Here is a 14,802-nt window from a genome sequence, read left to right as displayed (position 1 = left end):
TCTATAAATCTATTTGTTTTGGTATCATAATTAAGTTATAAACAAAATTTTATCAGTTTGTTTTTAAATTTGCTCAGTTTCATTGAAATAGATAGTTAATTCTGGGACACCCTACACTTCTCTATATATTTATATATCTTTGGTGATATTTCTCTATATAAACCCATGTCTCTGACATAATACTTTTCTATGTAAACTTGTGTATCTTAGGTAATATTCCTCTATATAAACCTGTGTCTATCATAATTAATACTTCACTGTATAAAACTGTCTAAGTATCTTATGTAATATTTCTCAGTATAAACCTGTGTATCTTATGTAATACTTTTCTATATTTGTTGTCCTCTTACAGAGACTTTTATAAGTTGTCTTTTCCCAAAGCTGAAGAGAATCTGTTTTGGGGAATTGGTGAGTTAGTTGCAGCCCAAGCTGTCGTTGATCAAGATTGGTACAGAGCACGCATTTGTGAAGTAAATGATGTTATAAACGAGGTCAAGGTAAGAGTTTCACTGTTCTAAATACTTTACAACTCCTTCTTTTCTGGATATGCTTTCATGTTTTCCATGTGGTTTCTTTCTCTTTTTTTAGGTGGTGGTGGGGAATTAACAATGCTATCTTGGCTGTGAGATTAAGTTGTTGGGCTATTACTTTCAGTGCCTTGAGTTCAGATTCTATTACAGTTGTCGGCTTGTTTATATTTACAAGAAAAGCAAACTGTTTTCCTGGCCTCACAAACTGGAAATGTAAATTAAACGGGCAAAATATAAGAAAAAAAGTATATAATCGTTCCTCATATAATACATGATCTGACAGCTTTGTCAGGCAACAAGTCAACAAATACACTGGCTGACAGGAACCACCCCTTGTGCAATTTGAAGGAACTCGATGATGATACCAGTTCCTAATGCAAATACATAATATAACAGTTTATACATTCAAAATTTCAGACTGGTCTTTGTAAAGGAAACAAAATGGAGAAGTATATTTATTTTAGATATTCAAAGTATTAAAGAAAGTATTTTGTAAACATAACCAGAAAGATTTTGCAAAATGTCTTCAATTAGCAATAGCTAGTAATTATGTCTTCTATAATGCCTACACTAAAAGAAGTATATCTTTTATAGTTAGTCCTAGTAGCATTTCCTACCACCTAATTAATAAGTATTATACTGTGGTCACCCCCAGGACAGACTCTGAATGACCAGGACAGAAATAAATTTAAACTACAATTCTAAATACTTTTATTTGAAAGATATTCCTGGTTCATAGTCTGATGGCAATAATTCCCAAATCATACATTATTTTCATGATGTAAAATTATATGGAAATATATCACCCATAAAACATCTGCTAAAATTGTGAACTTATTTTAAAGTATACATCTGAAGAAGTTAGTGTATTTTGACATTAGGTAAGAATTGCATATTCCTCCATGGTAGCTATTTACTTGGGTATATTTTCTGCTCATGTGAAATATCTAAGTTTGTTTAGGTATTAATTGTTAAATCTGCTGCTACAGGGATTTTTCTGCTTCCAAGTAACTCAGTTTACTTCAATAAATCTCATCTACCTCGTCCTTGTGAAGTGACTGAAATTAAAGCCAAGCATTGTCTCTAACAACAGCTTAACTCTCATGTTTATGAGCTTACTACGCAGTTGGTATAATATGAACTATCAGATCTAGGTGATGAGAATAATAAGAATGGTGATGACAAAGATAATGATATTCACTGTTGACATGTAATCAACTGCCGAATTACATGTCTACATTGCTAGAGCATTGTGGCTAAAACTCTAGATTAGAAAAAATGTGAGATATCAGAATATTTGCACTCACAATTCACATAGCATATTTTGTGTGTGGTAAGTAGCCTGCTTACCAACCACATGGTTCCAGGTTCAGTCCCACTGTGTGGCACCTTGGGTAAGTGTCTTCTACTATAGCTTCGGGCCGACCAAAGCCTTGTGAGTGCATTTGGAAGACGGAAATTGAAAGAAGCCTGTCGTATATATATGTATATATATATATATATATATATATATATGTGTGTTTGTGTGTCTGTGTTTGTCCCCCCACCATCGCTTGACAACCGATGCTGGTGTGTTCACGTCCCCATAACTTAGCGGTTCGGCAAAAAGAGACCGATAGAATAAGTACTAGGCTTACAAAGAATAAGTCCTGGGGGTCGATTTTCTCGACTAAAGGTGGTGCTCCAGCATGGCCTCAGTCAAATGACTGAAACAAGTTAAAGAGTAAAGAGTAAAGAGAGAGTGTAAACATTCAGACATCATTACTACTTTTCCAAATTCTGCTTCAGTTCACATAGTATTTTTGGTCCTCCAAAGACATCTTGTTGTATAAGATGATGTACCTGTTTTTTTTTTTAGCTGTAAATTTTGGTCTAAAAGTTTCAACTTACGTGTCAGAAAATATAGCATTAAGTAAGCAGAACTGTAGAACCTTTCAACCTATCCTACCATTATAGGAATTTACAAGAAAGAAAATTTCTCTCACCAAGTCATGCATTATCTTTTGCTCTTTGCAGGTATTCTTCATTGATTTTGGAAATGTTCAGTGGATTCCAGAGAGTAACATACAGTCACTGGCCCCTCAGTTTACACATCTTCCACACCAGTCTGTGGAATGTTGTCTTAATGGAATAGTTTCAGCCTCTGATAATGGTTTATGGACCCAAGAAGCCAAGTAAGCACCAATGGGATTTCAGTTTCTTGCTTTATTTATTGATATTATGCTGAATAAATTAAAAAAAGATTTATCATATTGATGTTTTTGTTGCTGTATATGATATGCAGTTGCTCTAGGTGTGTCTCATTTACTAGACTGCAACATATGAAAGAAAATATCACCAAATATTGTATAGGTGCAGGAGTGGCTGTGTGGTAAGTAGCTTGCTTACCAACCACATGGTTCCGGGTTCAATCCCACTGCATGGCACCTTGGGCAAGTGTCTTCTACTATAGCCTCAGGCCGACCCCAGCCTTGTGAGTGGATTTGGTAGACGGAAACTGAAAGAAGCCCGTCGTATATATGTATATATATATATATATATGTATGTGTATGTATATGTTTGTGTGTCTGTGTTTGTCCCTCAACATCGCTTGACAACCGATGGTGGTGTGTTTACGTCCCTGTAACTTAGCGGTTCGGCAAAAGAGCCCGATAGAATGAGTACTAGGCTTCCAATGAATATGTCCAGGGGTCGATTTGCTTGGCTAAAAAAGGCGGCGCTCCAGCATGGCCGCAGTCAAATGACTGAAACAAGTAAAAGAGTAAAGAGTAGAAAAACTATAGTACATTCTCATAGAAACCTATCAAATAACTATACATTCCTCTAAACTTTTCATATCAGCTGTACATATCAGCTCTCTTAATTCTATTCTATTTGTCCTCTTTAGAGATATATTATATTCTCTTCCGCTATCTTTTGAAGATGATAAGAAAACAAATACCTCTAATTCCTTTTTGTTTCAGGGATTATTTTCTGGAATTGGTTGATGATAAAGTATTAGTTGCATCTATAAAAGCCATGTAAGTAAATATTTTATTTACAGTATTTTGTATTTGTAATATTTAATAATGACAGTCTTGAAAAAAATGCTATTACCATTTTTGTCTTGTTGCAACTCATTTTTTTAATATCATTTATATTATTTCTTATTAGGCATAGATGTGCGATTAAGAAGCTTGCATTACAGGCATGTGCTTTGTGGTTCAGTCCTTCTGTGTGGCACCTTGAGCAATTGTCTTTTACTTTAGCTCTGGACTGACCGATGTCTTGTGAATAAATTTATTAGATGGAAACTATGTAGAAGCCCATTGTGTGTGTATATGTTTGTGTGTGTGTGTATATGTTTATGTGTGTGTGTGTTTGTGTTTGTCACCCCCCCCCCCCACTACTTGACACTCATTGATGGTTTGTTTACATCCTCGTAACTTAGTGGTTTAGCAAAGGAGACCAATGTTCTTTAAGTACCAGACATAAAAAAAACATAAGCACTGGGGTTAATTTGTTCAACTAAAACCCATCAAGAAATGAGCCCCAATGTCATTTCTGCCAGTTAGCTGCTTTATTAATGACTTTCATATTACAACATTAGCTAAAGATATTAAGATTACTCTCTTGGGGATTTTTCTGTTATACCCATTTTATTGTTTATGCTATTTCTGTGTTGATATCACTTGATATGTGTTGATAGTAATCTTCGCATGGTGATATAATTGATAACTATCAATATGACTATTATAGCTAAGGCAGAATCATTAACATGCCAGACAGAATGCTTTGTGGCATTTCATCCATCTTTACATTTGGTGTTCAAATTCTGCCAAGGCTGACTTTGCCTTTTGTCCTTCTGGGTTTGATAAAATAAGTATCAATTGAGCACTGGGAGTTGATTTAACCCTTTAGTATTCAAATTATTCTCTCAAATGTAATGTTTGTTTATTTATATTGTTTTAAAATAATTATGTATTATCTTGTAGTTTACGAGATGGTATCAAAACGTTCCCTGATTAGTTTTGTCTAATAAAAATTAACTTATTTACCTAAGTTTTAACATCATCTCCTTTGAAATAGTCACCTTGTGCAGCAATAGACTGGTTCCTGTATTCCTGACACTTTTGGAATCTGGCCTCCAAGTCGTTTTCCGTAAGTGAGTCAAGGACCTTCTGCAATTCACTCTAGATCTTGACAGTGGTGTTAAAATGGTGACCTTTGAGCTGCATCTTCATCTTGGAGAAGAGATGGAAGTCTGCAGGTGTTAAATCTGGTGAATAGGGTGGGTGTGGAAGTGATACCATGTTGCTTTTGGCGAGAAACTCACGTGTGAGGAGACTTGGTGCTAGGGTGCATTGTCGTTATGAAGAATCCAATTCTTAGTGCTCCACAGATCTGGTTACTTTTGCCAAATGTCCTCCTTCAGATACTTCAAAACGTTGCAGTAGAACTCTTGATTTATGGTCTGGCTCTGGGAGACAAATTCCTGATGCACAGTACCACATTTCCAGGGGTGATGCTTGTGGTAGGCCTTCCAGATCGGTCATTGTCTTCCTGTTAGAGACAGCATGAGAAATGCATGTAAACCAATAAATAATAACTTATAAAAGTCAAGAGCATTGGTAAATAATGTGAATGCTGGAATTTTGTGGTTCAGATCTTACCTAACTTGACATAACCTGCACCTCTCTTAGTGAAAAGCGAGTAATGGGTTGTGGAAACTAGAAGATTCACATGAATAAGTTTATGTTCATAAGAAGTAACTGAATGGTTGAAATAGTAATTTGGTGGAGCTCCAACTTATGTAATCTTTAGGTAACAAAATTACTGATAGTCTAGCATCATATTCCAGAAATGTGTCTCAGATACATAATAATGGAGTGATGAGCCATCCAGATCCAGCCAAGAAGAGATAAATCATGAATTAAAGGAATTCCAAGTCAATGAATCTATCTTTTAAAATATAACAATAATAATTCTAGTGTATTTCTTCCTATATCTCTTTTCTTTGATTAATTTTGTATTGATTTTGTCCTTTTCTTTCTTGTAGAATGTGCAGGCGCATGTATATTGACCTTTATGACACATATCAGATACCAGAGAAGAACATTGCTGATGAATTAATTCATGCTGGAGTTGCAAAGAGGAATCTGTCAGCAGATGAAAATTTATCAACAGCTTCTAATTTAACTATATCCAAGAACTACATACCTGGATAGAACTGTGACCTCACCAATAACTTTGTATATTAAAATTATGCTTTATTTTCGATAATTCAACTCCAGCTGGTTTATTTTTTATAACTTCACATACCTGACTTACAGACAATATATATTTCAAATAGAACACCAAAGCAAACTCTTGTGCTCTGTAAAATGACGATTATACATTTCTTTGTAGATCTGTTTCTCTTTTATATTGTAAAGAATTAATGGTTGTATCTACTTCTTTAATGAAGTTGGTATCTTCATAACATCTAGTCAATACCTACTTCATTGATAGACTTCTGTAACGTCTAGTCAGTGTTTACTTCTTAACACAGCTAATGGTACTATGACCTGTTTACTGTACTTTATTCCTCCAAGTAACTATTGACCTCTTCACATCTTGCTGATATGTTACAACTTCAATAGAACAACTGATTCTGTGATATCCAGTGAGTACTTAAGACCTTGATAAACAAGTGGATTATCTACTGAGTACTTAGTTTCTTCATAAAACCAGTGGAGACATGCATAAGCAATACATTTTGATGAATTTTAAACTTACTATTTCCATTGTCTCTTTCTTTTCATTCATTTCTTGATCTTTTCTCATTTTTGTAATTAAAATATTTCATATGTTGTTAAATTTTCCACATGATTTGATTAAAATTACTCCAAGATAAAGTAATCAAATGGAGATAACCTGAAGTCTCCTCCTTTAACAAAATCAAGGGTTGGATGCTATTTAGATCCTAAAATGTAAATTTCTGCTACTTAATTTGTTGACGGTACATACACAAGAAAGCTTCATACAATTCTCGGACTTTCTTGGCAGCAACAATCTACAAAGCAGTGACCATACGGCAGTCTTTCTACCATCACCTTGGTAATCAGAAAAAGAACATATTATGCATAACACTGCTGGAGAAACTAAGATGAAATATCCATCAGTCGCCTTTTCTGGAAACTCATACATAGACATACAAATATTGGCAGACCGAGAAGAGCATATATTGACGAACTTGTGGAACACAGTGGACATCAAGTTGAGGATATAAAAACTGTTATGGAAGATTGGGACATCTGGTGTTGAAGAGTTGTATTGATCCTGGCAAATTGCCCGACTGAATAGACAAATAGAAGGCTAAATTACCTTTCATAGAAGTTCAGCTGTTGGGGAATATTTAATATCATAAATTGATGATGACTGTTATTATTGTTGTTGTTATTAAATATCTAGGCTCTGATATGATGGTAGTTGATGAGATTAGACAGTTGTGATAACATTTCTAATTGTGGCTGGAAAAACTCTGCTTGCGAAGACCTGTTGAGGCAAGTGAAATGGAAATCAAACTAAACTCGATGACTGGCACCCATACCAACGTCGTCTCCTTCATTGGACACGAAACTCAGCTTGCAAAGACCTGTTGGGGCAAGCGAAATCGTGATGGCACCTGTGCTCAGCGTCGCCTTTCTGGCACTTGTGCCCGCAGCATGTGTAAGGACTTTCGAGCGAGACCGTTGCCAGTGTCCTTGGACTGGCTCTTGTGCGGGTGGTACATAAAATACACCATTTTGAGCATGGCTGTTGCCAGTATCGCCTGACTGGCCTTCGTGCCGCTGACATGTAAAAGCACCTACTACACTCTCGGAGTGGTTGGCGTTAGGAAGGGCATCCAGCTGTAGAAACTCTGCCAAATCAGATTGGAGCCTGGTGTAGCCATCAGGTTCCACCAGTCCTCAGTCAAGTCGTCCAACCCATGCTAGCATGGAAAGTGGACGTTAAACGACGACGATGATGATGATGATGATGTTATTAAATATCTAGGCTCTGATATGATGGTAGTTGATGAGATTAGACAGTTGTGATAACATTTCTAATTGTGGCTGGAAATTATGAATCATGTTATTTTATGGTTTTGCTCATATCGCATATGATCCTTGTTATATATTTCTAATTGTGATATCTTCTTTACTTCATCTCTCTGTATTGCTAGTGGTGTTGGAGGGTGGTCATTTGGAAAAATCCAAATGCCTTGAAGAAATTATGATTTTCAAAGTGCCAAAGACAACTTTCTTCCATGTTTATATTATCTGAGTACAAACTATTTGAGTACATATCAGAGTATGTATTATCTCAGTACATATTATCTGAGAATGCATCATGTGAGTATGTATTACTTGAGTATATATATTATCCCAATATATATCTATGTTTCAAATCTTAAAAAAGGGTAAATTACATTTCATGTTTCAGGAGTAAATAACGACCATTAATATATTGTTGTTTATCAACTGAGCTCTCTTATTTCACAAAGAATGGGTTTATGTTTCAGTAAGAAAAAAAACAAAACAAAACAAAACCATTAACAATTATTCAAAACAAGAGTTATTGCTGCTATTGATGATAATGGTAGAAATGTTTTTTGTTATTCAATCAACTGTGACCTTTATTTTGTTTTTCCGCAAGCAAAAAGTAGAAATCTCAGCATTATTGTTTAGACAGTAAGATAAGAATAAAACATTATTGTTCAGAAAGTAAGATAAGAATAAATCTCAAGCAGAAAGACTTGATCACTGAACAAAACAGTTTATCACATATACATATATGCATGCGTGTGTACACACACACACATACACATGCATACATCTACCATCAGCATTTCTATTACATATGTTATTGCTGATCTTTTCTATTCCACCACATCATCATCATCATCATCATTATAATGTTCACTTTTCTAAGCTTGCATGGGTCAGATAGAATTTGTTGAAGCAGATTTTCTATAGCTGGATGCTTTTCCTGTCACCAACCCATGCCTATTTCTAGGCAAGATAATATTCCCCATGATCAGACATGTTTTCACAAACGACTAAAAGTATATGTATAAATGCATGTGTGTGTTTGTATGCATATGTTTATATGCACATGTTTGGGTCCCTTGCCCAATTGGTCCCTGTCAAGTCTACATCTGCTGCCTCCCTTCCATGTTTGATATCCTCTCATCTCCTTCAGCTTTCCATCACTCTTCTTTCTTTCTATTATTCTTCTCCCCATCAATCACCCTCATTCTACTCTAAATGTCTTCTATTTGCTTTATAATTATTTTAATGCGACTAAAGAAGGCATCATTTCTCGAGCCATCGTTACACCTATCACTACTCCCCCTCTCTTCTGTTTGCTGTATTACTCTGATGGAAGACTACACACAAGGAAGACGATACACAATACACTTTTGTGTACTGTCAGTCATCACCTCCTCTCTCCCAAGCCACTGTCTATTGCCATCCATCATATACCATTACCCATCTCCATTAATACTCATCACTCTATATCTTGCTCACCCTCAAGCCACTCTGTTTCTACCATCATAATCTTGTAACTTTTGACACTCACTTCCATCCTGATTCTTCTTCTATCACTGTTTCCTCTTTTACTCATGTTCTCAGATACTTTGCCTTGAGTGAGAAGATACATGATTGAGTATTGAAGATTTTCTGGTCTTACAGAATACAAGGGAACTTCACTAATGCCAGTGCCTTGATAAAAATGCACCTAGTACACTTTGTAAAATGATTGGAAAATGATTGAAGATAAGCTGGGTTTGAGAAGACCTTACAGTTTTGTCTAGAACATGACAATCTCCTGATAAAATACATCTAGCTCACTCTAAAGTGGTTGGCAATAGAAACCAAGTCAAAGCAAAATTGAAATGTTTGAGTGAGATATGATCCCCCAACCTACTTTGGAGGGTAGTAAATTTGAACAAAACTGACTGTGATAATCCATCTAGCTCATGCGAGCATGGAAGTAAACATTAAACAATGCTGCTACTGCCACCTCTACCACCACTGCTGCTGCTGCCACCTCCACCACTGCTGTTACTGCCACTGACAATGGTGATTACAACTAGAGTCAGTTCTTATTTGAATTTACTGCCCTCCTAGACTGACTGGGGATTATGAAATGTACAAATGTACAATTAAGTCTGTTTTACTTGTACATTTTTTTTACTTGATTTTCACAACTGACTTCATTGGATCACCAATGTTTTATAGAGTGAACTGAATGCATTTTAACTTGCTACCAGTCCTAGTTAGATTTTGAATTGTTCTTGACAAGATTAAAGCAGCCTCTTTGTTGTCTTTTCATTTGTCTGTCAACAACATGGAGGTTGACTCTTAACCCTAGGAAAACTAGAGGTTCCTCTTTTCCCTATATTGTTCTTTTCTTTCCATACAGGATATGAGGACGAGGGAGTAAGGAAGTGATAGAAGGGAGAGTAAACATGAGAGCTAGAGTAGGAATTTGATAGAAAAAGGATAAAGACAAAGTGTATGGTAGGCAACTACATGAGTGTGTATAGTGGGCAACTACAAGGGAGTGTATGGTAGGCAACTACATGAGAGTTGTTGGTAAAGGGTTAGAATAAAAAGGGTGTGACCAGGAGTGTATCAGAAGAAAGTGTGTGAAAGAGCTATAGAAGCAAGAGTAATGAGAGTCGAACTGAATGGTAGTAGCGAGAGGAAAATAGGGTTAAGTTTAACGGAAGTGTGTGTGTGTGTGTGTGTGAAAGAGAGAGAGAGGCCAATTGATAGAAGCGGAAATAATAGAAGAGTACAAGAGCAACAGATTTCAATAATGAGAAAATAATCTGAGATGGGGAGAGAGAGAGTGTTATAGAGGCAGGAGTAATGGAAAAGAGAAAGAAAATGATGGACAACTATATAGGTGAGTGTTGATTAGCTGGAGGATGGAATACATACACAAAGTGTGTTTCTATCTTCAATTTCACAGGTCATATTATGAGCAAATGGCTGAGAGGTATCCAATAGTCAATATTAAACATCCCTATTACCATCACTGTTATTGTTTGTACATCCATACTTTTGAGTTCGGTGTATGTCCATACTTTTGAGTGTTTTCTCCAGTACAGCCTTTTGCCACTTCTCACAAAGGCTGATCTTTTTTTCTCCAAACCATAAAATGGCTCAGCCCCTTCTCCACCCCTTTAACAATCCTCTTCCTCATCATCATCTGCATCTTCATCAACATTTAACGCCTATTTTCCATACTGGCATGGGTTGGACAGCTTGACAGGAACTGTTAAGGCCAGGTGCTGCACCAGGTTCCATAGTCTGTTTTGGTTTGTTTTGTATGGTTAGATGCTCTACCTAACACCAATCACTCCACAGTATACTAGGCGGTGAGCTGGCAGAATCGTTAGCACGCCGGGCGAAATGCTTAGCGGTATTTCGTCTGCTGTTACATTCTGAGTTCAAATTCCGTCGAGGTCGACTGCCTTTTATCCTTTCAGGGTCGATAAATTAAGTACCAGTTACGCACTGGGGTCGATGTAATTGACTTAATCCCTCTGTCCTTGTTTGTCCCCTCTATGTTTAGCCCCTCGTGGGCAATAAAGAAATAAGTATGCTAGGTGCTTTTTATGTGGCACCATCACCAGTGCTTTTTACATGGCACCAGCACCCACACCAATGCCTTGGTTTTAGGATTCCAATTCTGTTGTGGTGGGCAGGTCTTCCTGAGTACAGCAATGCACCTAGCTCAAGTAAATTCCACAATGGGGTGCTTCTTCTGCACTGGCATGGTGCTACTGTTGCTTCATCTGCAGACTTCATAGACTGCATCCAGAAAAAAGTCCACCTGACTCCACTCAGATGAAATGGGCCACAGACAAATGAGTTAATGACAAAAACAGTGCCAGTACCAAAGAATGAATGGTGTTAGATAGCCAATAACATTCTGATGCTTATTTTAACATTAGTATTACTATTTATTTCACTATGCAGATTTTTATTGTAGGAGTTTATAGAGGGAGTTTAACTGAAAAAAAAGTGTGTGGTAGACAACTACGTGATGGTTGTTGGCAAAGGAGTTGAATAGAAAGGGCATGACCATGAAGGTGTTAGAAGAAAGTGTATGAAAAGGTGATAGAAGGGAGAATACATTCCTTGTACAGGGATGCTGTAAGTTGAAAGTCAGCAATGAGTATAGCAAGGAATTTAGTGTACAAGTAGGAGTTCATCAAGAATCGGTTCTCAGCCCCCTCTTGTTGATCATAGTTCTCCAGGCCATAACAGAAGTTAAGACTGACTGGCTTTGGAAGCTCCTATACTCCAATGACTTTGTTCTTATATCAGTTATTTCTCAACAATATTAATAAATTAAGACTTGTTGAAATTTTTTTGTCATTTTGTTAGAATAGACTTTAGTCAGTTCTAACAAGATGACAATATATAAAGAAGTCCAATACACATGCACACGCACACACACACACACACACACACACACACACACACACACACACACACACACACACACAGAAATATACAATGGACTTCTTTCAGTTTCTGTCAACCAAATCCACAAAGCTTCGGTCAGCCTGAGAGTATTGTAGAAGACACTTGCTCAAGGTCCCACACAGTGGGACTGAATCTAGAAGCATGTGGTTAGGATGTGTATGTGTGTGGATGTATGTATACACTTATACAAATATGTAATGTTTGAATGTGTGTGTGAGTGAAGATGTATAAACACATACACACAAATGTGTTACTTTGTGTGCTTGTGTATGTATATATTTATATATAATATAAAATAATGATGTTAAAAAGTGAGGCAGAATAATTATAAGCTAGTAGTTTTATTAAAAATAAATATAATACATAAAAATGTCAAGTGAGGTTTATGTGCAACTTCAGTTTAGCTAAAACTGAGTATTTCCTATTTCAAAATTACAAGCGAAGATAAAATATATATAAAAAAACCATCTTAAAGATGCATCTTGTAATGACTAAAATCAAAAATTATAACCTCAAGTAACATAAAAAAAATGTGTCTGAGAAACAAAAAGAAAAGCAGTTGTTGATATAAAATTACTTGGAAAAGAAATTAAATGCAAAAATGTACAAATTTACTGAATAAGAAAAAGTATGAATGAGATGTTCATTTTTTTCTTTCCAAATAAGCACATGCACTGTATATTTGTTCCTCACTTCAGCTTCATTATTACTATTCTTATCTCAGTGTTCTTTTGTTAGATTTCAAACAAAGGACAAAGGAAAGTAAGGACTCTAAAATAAGAATAATATTAAAGCTGCCATGGAGAACCGCTATACAGTGCCTGTGGTTACTAGGCCCAAAAGAAAAGAGAGAAAAAAAAGACCATCCCCAAATATAACAATATCTGTTTCAATACATGATTTCACATCAGGAATCTTGCAAAACAAATCCATAAACAAAAAAAAGTATGAAGCTTTCTTTGAAAGTGTCTTGGAATGATCAGCAGATTAAAGTAATTGTTATGATTACTGTCAAAAATCCCATATTGTTCTATGGCAGTAATTTGTATGTATGAGTGCATATATATATATATATATATATATATATATATATATATATATATATACATACACACGCGCATACACACACACACACATATATAAATACATATATTTTACATATATATACACACAGATACATATACATAGACATATATACATGTATAATATGAATACATATATATATGTGCATGTGTGTATGCATCTGTACACATATGCATACATATGTGTGTGTGTATATATATACATATGGACACACAGACCACACACACACACACACACACACAGACAACACACACACACACACACACACACATACACACAAGGATTTTTGTCTTGTGGAAACTCTGGTTAAGATTATAAAAGTGGTTTTATTCTTAATGTTTTTTTTTCTTTTTTAAAAAAATTTGTGGAGGAATACATTTCAAATTTTAACTCGAAAGCCAAAGAAAAAAATTATATCAGGTTCTGGATTCCATGCAATAGAAATGCTTTCTGGAAAGTAACTGTTGAATGACACTGGAGATTGCTGTATATATACATATATTATATATATATATATATATGTATGTATATATATGTATGTATATATATATATGTGTGTGTGTATATGTATGTATGTATATATATATGTATATATATATATATGTGTGTGTGTGTATATACACACACACACATATATGAAGCTGTAATAAAGAAGTCAAACTAAATAGTGATATTTTGAAATCATTTAATGTTAGACCTTCCACGGTTAAAACATTTCAAAATATGAAACAATTGATGGAAATATTTCAGTATCTATGGTCAGAATCGTAAATCAGTTACTAAGTTAGGGGAAGAAAGAAGGGAGAGAGAGAGAGAGAAAAGAAGAGGATATATATATAGTGAGGTAGTGGGGAAGATGTACCAATGAACAGTATTGAAAGAAAATGAGACGGTTGTATCTATTTGGTTTGACTTTATTATTACGACTTATATGACTCGATACCAGTACAAACTAACTGGTCAGGACTACATTTATGTGGATACACTAACTAAAATTTGGAGTAGTTTGAGTTGAAAATTCTGGTGCTGTGCGCCCTTCCAATACTGGAAACCATTAATTATTATTGTATGTTGTTGTTGTTGATAATGATGTTGTTGATGTAGCTGAAGTAAATTAGTTGCCACAGCAACAGAAATCGTTGTATCGCAGTAATAATAGTGACAGTAGAAGTAGTAGTTGTGGTAGCTGTGTAGTTTGGTATGTTTTTGTTTTCTTTGTAGTTTTGAGATAATTATTCCTGATGATTTAAACTGAAGAATTGTCAAAGGATTAACTCTTTGTCATTGACAATGTGTTTGCTGATCTGGTGCTCACAGTGAGCACTTACTCATAAAATTGTGTCTTCAATATTCATAGTGTCTTTTTCAGGTCTGAACTGGTCAATAGGTATGACTAGGCCCTCAGTTCCATCAAGTGGCTGCGAGTTGAAGTCATTAGGATGGCTTCTCATGGTCAAATTATTCAGGTCATTGATTGCTTTGATGCTATTTGAGTAGGATAGGTTGTTACCTGGATTGACACCATGATAAGAACTGCCAAGGCTGTTCCCCAATTTGTCCTCTTTCTCATCATGAATGATAACGTCATCACTGTAGGGGCTTTCGTTAATCAAAGCATCTCGTCGAGGGACTACAGTCACATGATACTGTAAAATGAAACATCAATAGATAGA

The 14,802-nt window shown here is 35.5% G+C and overlaps 2 protein-coding genes across 3 annotated transcripts in view; one reads left to right on the top strand and one right to left on the bottom strand.

The window, feature by feature from the left end:
- The window catches only part of LOC106883807 (uncharacterized), a 156,977-nt gene extending 150,604 nt beyond the window's left edge, over positions 1 to 6,373 (top strand). The window contains exons 13-16 of the mRNA XM_014934944.3: positions 353 to 497; positions 2,547 to 2,704; positions 3,494 to 3,550; positions 5,569 to 6,373. Coding sequence (XP_014790430.1) covers positions 353 to 497; positions 2,547 to 2,704; positions 3,494 to 3,550; positions 5,569 to 5,737 — 529 coding nt within the window. The 3' untranslated portion in view covers positions 5,738 to 6,373. The remainder of the gene's footprint in view (positions 1 to 352; positions 498 to 2,546; positions 2,705 to 3,493; positions 3,551 to 5,568) is intronic.
- A 7,424-nt stretch (positions 6,374 to 13,797) lies between these two features.
- The window catches only part of LOC106883806 (uncharacterized), a 74,299-nt gene continuing 73,294 nt past the window's right edge, over positions 13,798 to 14,802 (bottom strand). For both annotated transcript variants that reach the window (XM_052973263.2, XM_052973264.2), the window contains exon 9: positions 13,798 to 14,775. In XM_052973263.2, the coding sequence (XP_052829223.1) occupies positions 14,458 to 14,775 (318 nt within the window). In that variant the 3' untranslated portion in view covers positions 13,798 to 14,457. The remainder of the gene's footprint in view (positions 14,776 to 14,802) is intronic.

The sequence above is a fragment of the Octopus bimaculoides genome, chromosome 15 (genome assembly GCF_046866305.1).
Source record: "Octopus bimaculoides isolate indiv1 chromosome 15, ASM4686630v1, whole genome shotgun sequence".
In the NCBI taxonomy this organism is placed as follows: Eukaryota; Metazoa; Mollusca; class Cephalopoda; order Octopoda; family Octopodidae; genus Octopus; species Octopus bimaculoides.
The sequence above is the reverse complement of the archived record's forward strand: the minus strand, read 5'-3'. Positions and strand labels throughout refer to the sequence as shown.